Here is a 14,695-nt window from a genome sequence, read left to right as displayed (position 1 = left end):
TACCAGTAAGGGGCCCACATTATCATTTTGGTATTAGAAACATCTCAACTTCATGCAAAACGGAACACGAACATTTCAATCTGCTTTCCTCTCGACTCTTTCAGTCTCTCAGGACACGAAGGAGACGGTGGCTGTCGGGGATTTAGCGTCTGTACCTTCGCCCCCCTCCCCATCCACTTTACCGACTTAAAGTGACAATGAGTTATTGGAATTAGAGCGCCTGGAACATTTTGATTGGCTATTTTTAGCCTCGGCTTCTGGTGAGTTGCCAAAAGCTATGGGTTTAGAAGGGTTCCCCGAATGAGCTGGCGGTGATGTCATGGTGAGCTTCATAATGAGGACAGGGAGGAGGTGTGTGTGTGTGTTTAGAATGAAGGGAAAGATAAAATCCTTCTGTCATGTGGGAATGCTTGTGTGTTTTGGTTCTTTCTTTGGTGAGGACTCATCTGTTGAGTCATGCCTGCTCTGCTCTCACATGTAAATAAGAGACAATCTCGTGAAACCAATAGTTTTTTTGCTAAACCTGCTTCTTTTCTTGTGTATCAGAGAAAGATCTGGTGATTTCAAAGGTGAGATGATGGGAAATCCCTTCTCCCTGCCAAAGAGCACACTCCTTCTACCCTCCGATATGTCCTCTGCCTTCTATATTTCTTCCTTGTTGCAATTCACCATCTTGTGCTGTCAAGGACGAAAAAGGAAAAGGCGCCGTTACCATGGCGGCAGCTGAACAAGGACAAAAGCGCGGTCCTGTGTACGACAAAAACATGCTTTAGTTTGGTGACGTCACTGAAATGTAGGGCAATTCATGACCAGTCTTCTCCGGGACTCATCGCTGTCTTCCCAGGCACCCGCTTTCTTTTTATCCTGCTTTATTTAATAAAATAACTATCATCCAGCTTTGTCTCTACAGAATCAGGCTGAGATGGAAATCAATTACATGGCGATTTAATTATGCATGCACTAGGATTGTCTGTAAATGAGCTATTCCGCTAACTACACTGCATAATATTGATTTAACCACTGTTTAATTTTAGAACGCGGAGCTCCATGTGACAGAATTTGCAAACAAAGACATCGTGTCTGTTTCCCCCGCCTGCACTGTTCTCCCCCCGCGGGCTCGCTGCGTTATCACACAGCATGTCTCGGCAGATATGTGTAGAGTTAATGGCCTGGCCCCTGAAGCAGAGCATCATCAGAAGGTTCCGTAGCCTCGTCAGACCTGCTAGGAGCTCCATTACAGTCTTCAAGGTGAAAGAGACACAATATCCTGAATGACCCCCGTTTCAATCATCAAAGTGCACGTTAGACAGATTGTCCCGTCTCAGCTGAAGTACGATGGGCGCAGTGGAGAACAACATGAATAAACATGTTCCCCTTCATTCTCACTGTGGTTTTTAGTTGTCACTATTATTGATGTGAACATTCTAGGGTAGTTAAATTGGTATGACAGTAAAAAAACAAAAAACAAACTCTGAAGCCCTCAGAAAGATTTGATCTTCCCACTGCCGGATAAAATGGATTAAAAATAGCAGCAGGAAATAATTTCCAGACTTTCCATACAAATCATAAGAGACATTTCATAAATGAACACGAAAACAACCACAATACTGAGCAACATTTATTCATAGAATCATTTACACAGGAAGAAGGTATCTGTACAAAATGTAGCACTATTGTTCTTGGTATCTATGTGCACAATCATGAAAATTAAAAGTGAATCAGAATTGATGTGTATTTTTAACGGATTTTTTAAACTGTAAATAGGGTTTTCAATGTTAAAATTAAATGCTTCTTCCTAACGTCATTCTGGATCCGATCCAGATTAAATTCAGTGACAAAATAGAGGTGCCGTAAATATCGGTAAATAATCAACCGAGACATTGGAGGAACACATTTTTAAGCTCCATTGATTTACAATGTTACCGAAAGTTACAAACTGATCTATAATCCAGGATCTCTTCTGGATCAGCACCAATCATCTGCTCCTGCTAACATTCCCAACATTTTCTGAAAATGGGTCGATTTGCAAAGAAAGGAAGAGACGCTCCCGTCTCTAAGCAGGTGGTCGGTGTTGCTCCGTGATGTGTTGTCAGTAACGGGTTTGATGGTGACGTGGAGGAGAGGGTGGGTTTGAAGAGACACGACACTGCTGGTGACAGACACAGAGCAACAGACCGAGGGATATCGCTCGCCGGGGGGGGGGGGGGGGGGGGAGAGAGAGGACATAGATAGAGATGGAGGACAGCTGGCTGGGAGCATCCTTCTACAAATAGCACCATAATATTCTACTAAAGGAGGAGCTAAACGTCACCCTCGGCTGTATTAAGAACTTCATCTACACATGGATTTTGTTTTATTCCTCTTAAAACCGGGAATCCAGCGTTCTCTCTGTCCAGCCCTCGTCTCTTAAGCATTGTGTCTTCCTGCTTCCTCCTTATTTTGCCAGTTTGTTGTCTTTGGTTTGGCTACCTCTTTCCTACCCCATCTTTAAAGGCAGTCAGTAACCTTAACCTCATGCTAGTTTAATTCTGACTTGAACCAGGAAACCCGTCTCCTCCGTGGAGCCACAGCAACAGCAGGGCACCCCCCCTGGAGAAAATGTGAACTACATCGATGCAGGCCTAAATGCATCCAAGCGCCTAGGAGTGAAATGTTAGGCCAAAAATAAAGGTCAGAACAATTTAATCAAGCAGAAATTGCATAATTTGTAAAAGTGAAAAAACAAATTTGCTTTGATTTGAGAAAATTAGTTTTTGTTGCAAACCTAATGCAAAAAAAAATACTGGTCATTTTGTTTTGTTTCGTTGTGATTTTTATTTCTTAAATACAGTCTCGGTCCCAGTCTCAATACGCTCTAGTCTCAATAATGTCTTGGTCTCGTTGGTGTGGTCTTGACTACAACACTCACAGTCATTAAAAAGGAAACACGTAGATCCAGTTGCCCTAAGGCCTTTGGTCAGTGGGCAATTTTCCCATTAGAGAATAAATTACAGAACACATAGTGCATCCAATCTCTGGGCTAGAATAAATATTAGCCAATGCAAATGAGAATTTATCATAATAATATCCTTTAATGGAATACAATGCCTTGGATAGGGATTTATTAACCATTGTTGCAGGAAATCTCATTCAAAAAGAGGGATAATAGCTAAGAAACCTCCGCAGTTTTTGTGGACGTGTAGTTTAACGCAACTGCAGACTTCCTGTGTGTGCTCAGTGGAAAAGCCCTCAATCCAGATTTAAATTATAACTGGGCAATCATGCAGAAACAGACGGCAAAGCACATACGAGCTCAAATCCCCAATCCCCAAAGGTTTCATTATGTCAGTGTGTAGACGTGTGTGAGAGAGAGTTTGTGTGCGATCTTCTGCAACTGTGTTATCACCTTGGGGGTAACATTAGCGTGATGATGTCATGGCAGCTTCCAGAGAGCGAAGGAACGCAGGGGTGGATGATGGTTTGATTGGCTGGCCCACAGGGCAGTTTCTGAAAGAGTATTTTAAAACTTAGATGTCATATAAGATTTACTTTATTTTTTAATGATTAGCATCCTAATAAAAATCCACGCACGTCCATTTTATTGTGACTTCTGTGTGAAACTGCACTTCAAAGATGAACTCTGCCATTAAAAGTTTGGGCGGCTCAAATGTCTAAAGTTTCAATGTGTCCAAGATCTGAGGACATAGAAGTAACCTTTACTTCCACCAAGACAGAGACAGGAAGTCCCCGCTGGAAGCCAATCCCACACAGTTAGTGCATCCTGTACAAGGTCCAATCCGTGAGATCTCCTCTGTAATCCGGTTCAATCCAGTCTCAATTTATAATAATTCACAATGAACTATTTTATAAATCACTATATAATGAGCTGAACGTACATTGCCTTTTGCCCGCTAAACAGTAACAACATTTGAAAGTCCATGTTGCATACATTTAATCTTTTTTTGCTTTTTAACATCTAAATTAACAACCACTGTAATTTCAGATTTTTGACCAGAGGCCCCACAGTTGCTGCTTTCAACCTGAGGCTGCCCAGCTTAGCTCTGGCTCAGAGGCAGCCCTAATCCGCTGTGAGGTCATGTGATCTAAGATGTGTGCTCTTGTGTCTCTTTGAGTTCCCATGACCGGTGGAAACATGTGATCATGAGGCCGGCCGAGTTAACTTCACATCAGGCTGGTGACTGGACCGTCTACCGAGTCCTACTAACCCGACACCATCCGTTAGTGGAAAACACTGAGCTGTGGCGGGTTTGAAGGCCGTTGCTCACTGTCGGTTACATTTTTCCATCTACTTAACATGATTTGAAATGAGTGTCATCAGTCTATGGTTTTTATTCATGAAGAGCAAACAGAATAGATGCGCGTGTGTGTGTGTGTGGGGGGGGGGGGTGCTCATCGACTCCTTCCTGGAGAAGACTTCCTGCCCCTCCCATTGGTGTTGAGTGATTGATAGGAGTCTGAGCTTAATGTGATGCAGCATCAACATGAAAACATTTAAACGGAGCGCAAGGAAATAACGCTTAGAGAAACCGGCAAAAACAAAACTACACTTTCGTGTTTGTTGCATCTCCTGTGAATATCCTAGATATAGTCAGACACACGTTAAACAGAAAACGCCAAAATCTGTTCAGACAATTGTGCTGATAACGTCCACTTCTAGAGTGAAGGTGGTGTCTGCTGCTGCTCAGCACCTGTGGCGCTCCTCCTCCTCCTTAGCCATCCTGCTGCTGCTTAAAATGTTTTTTTTTGCCTCGGCCTTACGGCACACCTGCTTTCAATCCACTGATTATGGCCACTTTGTGGGTAGTTCAGGGGCCATTGGGAAAAATCGATATGCACTAAAAACACACTAAAAATAGTCACACCAAGCTAAAAACCAAAGCATGCACCCGTCCATAACACTGAGCCCGTCACACACACACATGATGACGTGCAGATTTGAAGGTCACAGGTTTGTTCTCTGCATCACCCAGCCCAGCCATGACCAGCGGCGTGTAAGAGGGACTAACTAAGCTTTAAGCTAGAAGCGTATAGTAATGAGAGACATGGTTTATCCTTGAGATAAATCCGATCTCCTTTGTTCAGCGATAGATGTCTGAGCTGCATCCACCATTCGCTACGTTTAAAGGGCAAGTCATACAAGTGCAGGACATACTTAGCATGCAGTGCATGTGTGCTGGACCTCTGTATGTGACTGTCGCGATCACTTTGCATTTTTCATGTCGGTCATAAATAACCTGTGTATAAACAGAGACAGCAGTGCGTCCAGCAGCCTGTTAGTGTGCGTTTCGTGTCTGGCTCGTTTAGCATGGCGTGATTCAGCAGTTCGTAGCCTGTGAGCAGTGCGGATGTGAGGCCATCTTCACTTTGCAGGCATGACCGTGACAAAATCACAGCGCCGCATGAGACGGGAGTTCAGCATCCGAGCAGCCAAAGGAAACCACTCCGGTAGTCCAGCACAGGGACAACATCACTACTCACTGAAAAAAAAAAAATCTCTTTACTTCCATACTTTGCAGTTATAGTTATCAAACTACAAGCTGGCACCATGAAGACGACATTGATTTCTCTGGATAACAGTGTTTATCCGTGACTAGTCTGTCTAATTATATATCGGCACCATCATCATTATCATCATCATCATGTCTTTTTTTTGCAGAGGGACAGTCAAAGGGATCAGGTCTGTTAATTAAAAAAATCTAAATATGAATGTCCTTAGAAAGCAGGAGCGCCCTCGAATAAAATATAAAACTCTCCAAGGATTTAAGGAAGAGGGAGGCCTTAATCTTCCTAGCTTTAAATATTATTTCTGGGCCGCACAACTAAAATCACTGATTTCATATATAAAAAATGATGCTGATACAAGATGGTTAAGCATTGAACAGAAGATGTGCACTGACCCACTGCAGGCATTGCCATTTGCTGACATTCCATCTAAGGGGTTAGCAGAGTGGACTAAATTCACTCTTGACATTTGGAAGAGAATTAGGGTTACTTTTAAGTTACCAACCAACATCTCTATACTGTCTAGCATTGGTTATATTAAATCCTTTACACCAGGCAAGATGGACACAGGCTTCCTAAAATGGGCTGACCATGGTCTTATTTACATACACCAGTTAATTGATAAGGATTGTTTATTGTCATTCGATCAGCTGAGCAGAAAATACCAACTTAACAAAAACGACTTCTTTAGATACCTGCAAATACGATCTTTTTTAGTGTCATCAAAAAAGTGCTGGAACCATCGGCCATTGAAAAATTTCTTATACCATTTCAAAAACAAGAAGGAGATCAAAAAGTAATTACAAAGCTATATAAAATATTTAAGTCAATGACTCAAAACAAGCCCATTTTGGCGAGGCAGAGATGGGAGGCGGAGGTGTCACAAAATATATCTGACGAATTATGGAAAGAAGCATGTATAGCGGCACACCAGACTACAAATTCAAATACATGGAGAGAATTCAAATGGAAAATACTCAGCAGATATTTTAGGACTCCAGACATTGTAGCTAAAATGACACCGAATATACCAAGTCTATGCTGGCGAAACTGCGGCACGGATGTGCCTAATCATACACACATATTCTGGTCATGTCCTAAAATACAACATTTTTGGGACGAGGTGTATACTGCCATAAACCGGATCCTTCAGTTTGAAATAACGAGGGATTTGACAGTGGCTGTTCTGGGTATTACTCCACCAGGGCTGCTAGGACGATCTGCAACCTACCTTTTATCCATACTTTTTACAGCAGCCCTGAAATGCATTACAACTACATGGATGAAGACAGAGCCACCGTCGCTTAACGTTTGGAAAGTAAAACTGAAAGAACTTTACGAAATGGAAAAAATAACTTACTCACTACGACTGCAATTACACATCTTCGTAAAACGATGGCGACCAGCAGAAGGCTTCTTAATGTAAAAACTAACCAAAAGGATAAGGGGTCATGTATACCTGGGTGTGCCGCCACTGTAATTACGATTTCTTTTTTCATTATATAGGAAAATTTAACCTAAAAATCTTAATGTGGATATGCTGTCTTACTATGTTATATTATGTATCATGTGGACAAGAATACTGATATTAAATGCTCTGTTGCTGTTAAAAAATTGAAATAAATCTAAGTGGAAAAAAAAAAAAAAAAAGCAGGAGCATCAAAGTGTTAACACCTGCTTTGTGAATAAATGATCAGTTTTCAGATACAGAGGGACGTGAAAAGTTTGATTATTATTATGTGCAGTTCAGGAATTGGAATTAACCATGATGCAACAGCTGGAACATGCAGATTCTGGAATCACATCTGTGTCATTAATTCAATGAGAATTCAAAACACTACCTCATAATTTATTACATTAAAGTATTTTGTTCTAAAGCTTCTAATGAAACCTTTCTTGCTATTTTTAAACAGATGCCTCAAATTGTTACGAAATACATTTCTAATCTACACCCCTCATCATGGAGATTAAAACAATGTTAAGCCTTGTCTGATTCCTCAGTTGGGAGATTGCTCAACAAAACCCCAACCTGTCCTTGGCATCCAACAAACCTGATTAAAATGATCAATTCCTCAGTCACCGAGTACAGTATATCATATGCAATGGTGAACAACTTGTGGAAATCAGAATATAAACTGTAAAATAACTGTCACCAGTCACGGAGAGCGTGGAAGTCCTCATTTCCAACAGGTAATGAAGGTGGCACTAGCGTAGCGAAAAGTCAAAGCGTGCAGGGCAGGATGCTGCTTGGATTAGAGACACGTGACTTTAAGGTTTAAAGACCATTTTGGTCCAGATAGTTCTGTCGATGGGGCTCTCCTGTTTCTTCTTATTTGTCTTTCATCCTCTTTCACGTTCTCATCTTTCTCCTTCATCTTCATTCTGAAGATACTTGGTCCTGACTCACCATTGTGCAGCAGCTACGAGGGCATTTTTGTTATCCAAAAGCAATCACACCAGTAAAATGTCTTTGCATCCTGCACGCTCTGCTCACTGCGAAGGGTCAGTGGACCTCAACCGCACAGATGGTGCCTTGTTTGCTTCCGCCTACCAACTAGCACTCGATAGAAGAGGACAAACACACTTCTGGATTAGCTGCATCATCCCCTAACCCTAACACATTCCAAAAGGATTACATTTATGTTTACATTCCTATTGGTGCTACATTAATTCTGTATTGATAGATATAAGAAAACAGATATTCAGGCCATCCATCCAATAAATCGGACTCCATTTACATTCCAGTGCTACATTCCCACACATTAAGAGGGGGGGGGGGGGGGGGGGGGTTGTATTTCTTGTTGTGCTTGTTAATTTTTTTGCTGTTGCTAATTGATTGTTCCTCTCTCTAGAGTTCATTAAAATTGATCCAACTTAATTAAACTTGTTTTAGTTTAATGTGTTCCTCAAGAGTGAATGAGTGAATTATTCTTGGTGTATGTATCCCAAGCCTTTGCATAGAACTTCAAGGTTCAAGCAATGGAAGAGTAACTCATCTTTTTCTGTTTTTGTTCTTTTCCCTCTCTTATAGTTTGTTGCCTTTGCGTCATTGTTCTTCATCCTGGTCTCAATCACCACCTTCTGCTTGGAGACTCATGAGGCGTTCAACACCATCATCAACAAGACGGACCTGATGAGAAACAACAACACAGCAGACTCAGGCCCACAGTACGAGATTGAAACGGACCCAGCACTCACCTATGTGGAGGGTGTTTGCGTCTTTTGGTTCACCATTGAGTTTCTGGTTCGTGTGACCTTCTGCCCAGTCAAGTTGGAATTTATTAAGAGTGTTCTCAACATCATTGACTTTGTGGCTATCTTGCCTTTCTACTTGGAGGTAGGACTAAGCGGCCTTTCTTCAAAGGCTGCCAAAGATGTGTTGGGTTTCCTCAGGGTGGTGCGTTTCGTTCGTATCCTGCGTATCTTCAAGCTAACAAGACATTTCATGGGGTTGAGAGTGCTGGGCCACACACTACGGGCCAGCACCAATGAATTCCTGCTGCTCATAATCTTCCTTGCATTAGGGGTGTTAATATTTGCAACCATGATCTACTATGCTGAACGGATCGGCGCTAAGCCCAATGACCCCACTGCAAGCCTCCACACCAAGTTCAAGAACATCCCCATTGGCTTCTGGTGGGCTGTAGTGACCATGACAACACTGGGCTATGGTGATATGTATCCAAAGACCTGGTCAGGTATGCTCGTAGGTGCGTTATGCGCCTTGGCCGGCGTACTGACAATAGCCATGCCTGTTCCCGTTATTGTCAATAACTTTGGGATGTACTACTCCCTGGCCATGGCTAAGCAGAAGCTACCCAAGAAGAGGAAGAAACACATCCCTCAGGTATTGCAGGGAGGGTCTCCGACCTACTGCAAAGCTGATCTCAACACCACCTGCAACAACACTCAAGGTGACCTGTGCCATGTCAAAGGGAGCAGGTTACTAGAACGCAACCGTTCAGGTAAGACCATGGAACCAAACCAAGGATACTGTATATGAGAGTCACTATAAGCACAGTGCAGTCATAAAGCTCAGGTTCAATTCCATTACATTTTATTTATATAGCACCAGATCATAACAGAAAGTTATTTCAAGGCACTTTACAGGTCATTGTATGTCTTGTAAGAATTCACACAGCTGACTGCTTTCTCTAAAATCTTAGACCGAAATGGAAGGTTTGAAATTGGCCTATAGTTAGCTAATACATCAGGATCCATTGTGTTTTGAGAAGCGGTTTAATGACTGCTGTTTTAAAACACTGGGGCACATAGCCTGTAAGTAAGGATAGATTAATTGTATGAAGCAAAGCAATTGTAATTGAGGGGAAGACTTGTTTAAGTTGTTTAGTTGGGACCGAGTCTAAGAGACAAGTGCACGGTTTAGGTGAGGCAATAGAATCAAGAATCAAGAATCAAGAAATGTTTATTGTCATTCAGACACTCTCATGCACAAACGAAAAACAGCACTCAGGTCCCAGCTCGAGGCGCACAACAAACAGTCACCAAAAACAGACACACATTCATTCAACGTAAAACTAAATATATACACAACAGTGATTGCACGATCCCCAGTAGCAGCATCCAGTGTATCAAAATTAGTCCAACAAGGAAGCAGTGAATTTGGCCTCAGAGTTATCCGCTGTTCACAACTCTCACAGCATCAGGGAAGAAACTGTTTTTGAACCTGGTGGTTCTGGCCCTGATGCTGCGCAGCCTCCTCCCAGATGGGAGGGGGGAAAACAGTCCGTGTGCAGGGTGGGTGGGGTCCTTCAATAGCCACACTTAGTTGCTGCAAGTTAATGGGGGTGAAACTATCCAAATTACTATCAAGAGTAACAAGTCGTATCTGTCATGTTAGTGTATTTTCTTGACTTATTTTCTGCTTTCATGCCCTCTCTTTACGTGTTGCACATTTCCTGTGGTCTGTATCTGACCTCTTGTCCTCTCATTGTCACACCTGCTCCTCATTCCTTTCGTCACCCTGCCTGCTTAGCCCTCCCTCTGTATTCAGTCCTCTGCCAGTTCATTGAACCTCACAGTCACATTACAGCCTTTTTCTCACATCATAGCCATAGCCTTGTTTCCGAACCTTTGCATGTTTTTCCGACCTTGTCTTTAGCCTGCTGATTTGGATACTTTTGCCAGTGCGGACTGCTTTTCTGTGTACCGAACACTTTTTGGATTAAACCTTTTCTGATTCTCTACCGTCACTCTCTGCCTCTGCATTTGAATCCATACCATCCTGTTCAGCGTTATTGACAGTATCTCTAATTCCATTGCTCAGGGATGGGTTTTGCCACAAGTAGGCAGATTCTGATGAATATCGTCCCTAATAGATTCGATTTTGTTAATGAAGAAGTTCATGAATTCTTCACTCATGAGACCTGTGTGAGCAGAGGGGTCAATAGGGCTGGTGCTTCGTGTTAGCCTAGCTGCGGCAGGGGTGTTAAACTCATATTCACCGAGGGCCACATCAGCATAATGGCTGTCCTCAAAGGGCCAGATGTAACTTATAAATGTAACTGAATATAATGTAAAATAAATGTAATTACACCTTACCGATAAATAACTCTGATTTTATGGCTTATTCAAGTTAAAAACATTACAGTTGCAAAGAAAAAATATGTTTTCTTGTTGCTCTGTTGTAACATAAATCCTTTTAATTTGTCAGGTTATGAAACCCACATAACTCCATCAATCAAGGATCAAAACCATCCAAGTGAATAAAGAAAAATAACGTCAAACACAAGTTATGGAATTAACTTTGTTCAAAACGTTTTTGTCAAAGTTAAAATGGGCTTAATTACCGCAAAATCAACAATTGTGAGCTGATAAGAACATGTATGACAGATGCATGACAGCCCAAGGCTGCACACAGCCTTGCATCCAACCGATGGTTTGATTACAATAATTTGTCTGCACACACACATAAAACCTGCAAGCATCAGTTTTTGTCATTATGAGTAATTTTCACATTTCTGTTGTGTGGCTATTTGATTTAAATTAATGGGTAGATGTCGTGGAGGATTATTCGGTGTGGATTGGGAGGGGCCCATATGGTTCCTACTTGTCCCGGGCTCCAGCAAGTCTGTTAACGGCCCCGCCTATAAATAATCCATAGAAATGGAGGTTTGGTTATCAATTGTTCCTCCTGCATTGAGCCTTCTAACCACTAAAAACCAGACTGGAAGGAAGTACTTTTAGTTGCCCAGCAACTTGTGTCTTGTGTCCTATTTATAACCATCGTATTGTCTAATTATTTAGTATCTCTGTTAAAAATCAGGCAATTACAGATGCTATCACAGAAGCGTCGATGGTGTGGCAAGTCAATTGTTTTAGGTTTTTTTCTGTTACTGAAGCTGTCGTGAGCTCAGGTTCAACACTTCTAACTCTTCAATTCAAGTACTTGTAGTATGAATTGAAGTAAGTGGGTTTTCACCGTTAAACAGGAACCACTGAATTTCATTCTCCTCGCCTGCCTCACCACAGTGCTGTCAGCGGACTGCAGTGGGGGCAGTGACCTAACCATGTCTCCGGAGGAGAGGGTCCCCATGCGAAGGTCCAGCACCCGGGAGCAGGACCAGCGTAGTGGGGGGACGTGTTTTCTACTGGCTGCTAGTGACTACTCCTGCCCCACAGATGGAGGGCTGCGAAAAACAGGTAACTACACGTGACGATGCCATTGCCTTTGGTTTTTAAAAGTGGAGTCTTCTCTTTTGTGGAAGTATCATTTTGAAATCCATGCATTCTCTCGTGCATCAATGCTGATTCAATTCTCATTTATCGATCTGGGTTAGATTGATCTGAAAGGGATTTTCTGTGATCACTGCTTTTCTTTTCTTTTTTTGAATAAACAGTAGTTCATATCACATATTTATTTATTTAACCTGCGACCTTCTTGCTTCGAGGCAACGGCGCTAACCACTGTGCCACCGTGCTGCCTTTTGAAGGCCTATAAATACACCTTAGGATTTAACAGATATCTGTAGTCACCTCAGGCAACGTAACCTGTGGATCTGCTGTCGTGGCTCTCAGCAGTGACACGCTGCACAATTTTTTGGCAAATCTGAGGAGCAACCGTGTCCATGCAACTGATGCTTTCTTTGCAATGTATTCATGTTTTCTTGTTGCCTGGAAACACAAGAATACATTTCCAACCCATTGTCTTATTTACCGCTCATCCCCAGCTCGCTACTAAAATGCCAAATGCCCCTGTGGTGACGATGCACAGCAAATACTTCAGATATCTTACAATCACAGAATGTAATCATTTGAGTGATAGATTTTGCTTCTTCGTCATCACATTGACCCCAGGCTGCTTAGAAAGACTCTGAATCGGCAGTTAATAAGAAATTCAAATCAAGTAAATATATTTTGCCTCATCTAACACATCAGACCAGCAAACGATGTAAAAAAGACACTCATGCATAAACATTTTGACCCAAGAAATTGTCTTCCGTTTAGTGTAGCAGAGCTTCAATTAGCCAACGCTTGAAATAGCTGCAGTCTGAACCCGCTTGACCGAAGCAAACCGGATTGGTATCAGAAGTAACACCCGAGTTTACCTGGATGTCACGTCACAGTCGCTGCAGCAAAAATGCATCAACCCTCTATAAATACCTGAACTCCTCATTGAGAGACCCAAACCAGATCAAGCCTGCAACACCTTTTTCTAGACTACAATCAAAACCTGTTGCTGCTTGTGAGGGTTAAGTCCGTGCAATTTGCATAACGGAATGACCGTGTGTTTAGTCGTTACATGCTAATTATGGAAAACGCTCAAAACGTTGGCAGGGCAGAGTTTCTACACAAAGAAGTCTTTAAAAAGTGAGCATAATATCAAAGGAGAAATGCAATTTACGTGACTTGACTTCTGACTTGCTGACGGGGTTGTTAAGACGTTACGTCCTTCAGCCTCAAAACAAGGCATTGGACAGTGGAAAGGTCAGACTCCAATAGGGCTTGACCTTTGACCCAAGCTCCAGTTGAATTACCGGAAAACAGAGCTGCTGTTGCATGTGATTTTTGAAATCACAAAAGGTCGTGCACTAAAAGTGAGCAGTTCACATAATGTAAATGCAGCAGCTGATTAGATAAGCAGTAAATAGCAAAAGACTGCAGCTGCACCAAAGTCACATTCAGACTCCGCATCCAGCCTAAAGCATATTCATCGGATTAAATCCTCTAATATTGCTCAAGCATTTTGAGACAATAGTGCTGTGCTAATCTGCACTGTAATGTAGAAGTATTAAACCATGGATAATACCGTTCTATCAGGAGTTAACTACCTCACCAGTTCATGCTCTCATAGTGCTGCTATCGCACCAGGACTGCTTCAAGCTGGAAATCAAAGGTCGTTGAGTTGAAGTTCAACGGGACAGTGCACTGTATCCTTAGATCGGGTTTCCAGTCTAAGTGCCTCTTCCACCTGAAACAATGTGCTTCTGCAGCTCCACCCACTGAAGATGAACTCGGCCGATTGGGTTATTTCTCCTTGGAGAGCAGCTCCAGCTCTAAACATATGCCTGTCAAGAACTCCAATCTGCCCCAGTGTCATTGTCAGGAAATGTGCTGTTGCACTCGCTCACCTTACGGGCGTCTTACTGTTGCTCTGTCTCACTCCTGTCTCCTGTCTTGTCTCGGTTCACTCGGCTGGCTCGGAATCGGATTGTTGCCTGCCTGCCTGCCTGCCTGCCTGCCTGCCTGCGTATGTTCATGTCCTGTTCCTGCACAACAACCATCACCACCGCTCTGTCGCGCCCCCCCCCCCCTCCCATCTGAAGGCTATGAGAAATCCAGGAGCTTAAACAACATAGCTGGCATGACTGGTAACGCCCTGAGGTTGTCCCCCGTGACCTCGCCCTACGGATCGCCCTGCCCACTGCGGCGCTCCCGCTCACCTATCCCCTCCATCCTGTGAGATGTCCAGCTCTTTGACCTAACATTACCTACATCCTGCCCCCCCCTAGCAACCCACTCGTCTTTGGTATTTTAACTGTTCTACATATTGTGACTGGTGGATAAGTTCCTAACTTTGTAGCTAAGACTACTGTTAGCCGTTTGGTAAACCCCCATTTTTTTCCTTTGAAGGTCCCTAAGTAACTAGTCTGTGAGTTCCCTTCAGTTTGATGTGGCTGTGGACACTGACAGGTGGCTTCAGAAGTAGCAGACAAAATATTTAATCAAAGAC

The 14,695-nt window shown here is 42.7% G+C and overlaps 1 protein-coding gene across 1 annotated transcript in view; it reads left to right on the top strand.

Moving 5' to 3' along the window:
- Positions 1-14,425, top strand: part of LOC137911063 (voltage-gated potassium channel KCNC2-like) — a 54,209-nt gene extending 39,784 nt beyond the window's left edge. Inside the window, exons 2-4 of the mRNA XM_068755485.1 lie at positions 8,534-9,467; positions 11,995-12,165; positions 14,289-14,425. Of these exons, the coding sequence (XP_068611586.1) occupies positions 8,534-9,467; positions 11,995-12,165; positions 14,289-14,425 (1,242 nt within the window). The remainder of the gene's footprint in view (positions 1-8,533; positions 9,468-11,994; positions 12,166-14,288) is intronic.
- Positions 14,426-14,695: the final 270 nt, after the last annotated feature.

This window comes from Brachionichthys hirsutus, chromosome 22, assembly GCF_040956055.1.
Source record: "Brachionichthys hirsutus isolate HB-005 chromosome 22, CSIRO-AGI_Bhir_v1, whole genome shotgun sequence".
Taxonomy (NCBI): Eukaryota; Metazoa; Chordata; class Actinopteri; order Lophiiformes; family Brachionichthyidae; genus Brachionichthys; species Brachionichthys hirsutus.
This window is presented reverse-complemented; position numbering and strand designations above follow the sequence as displayed.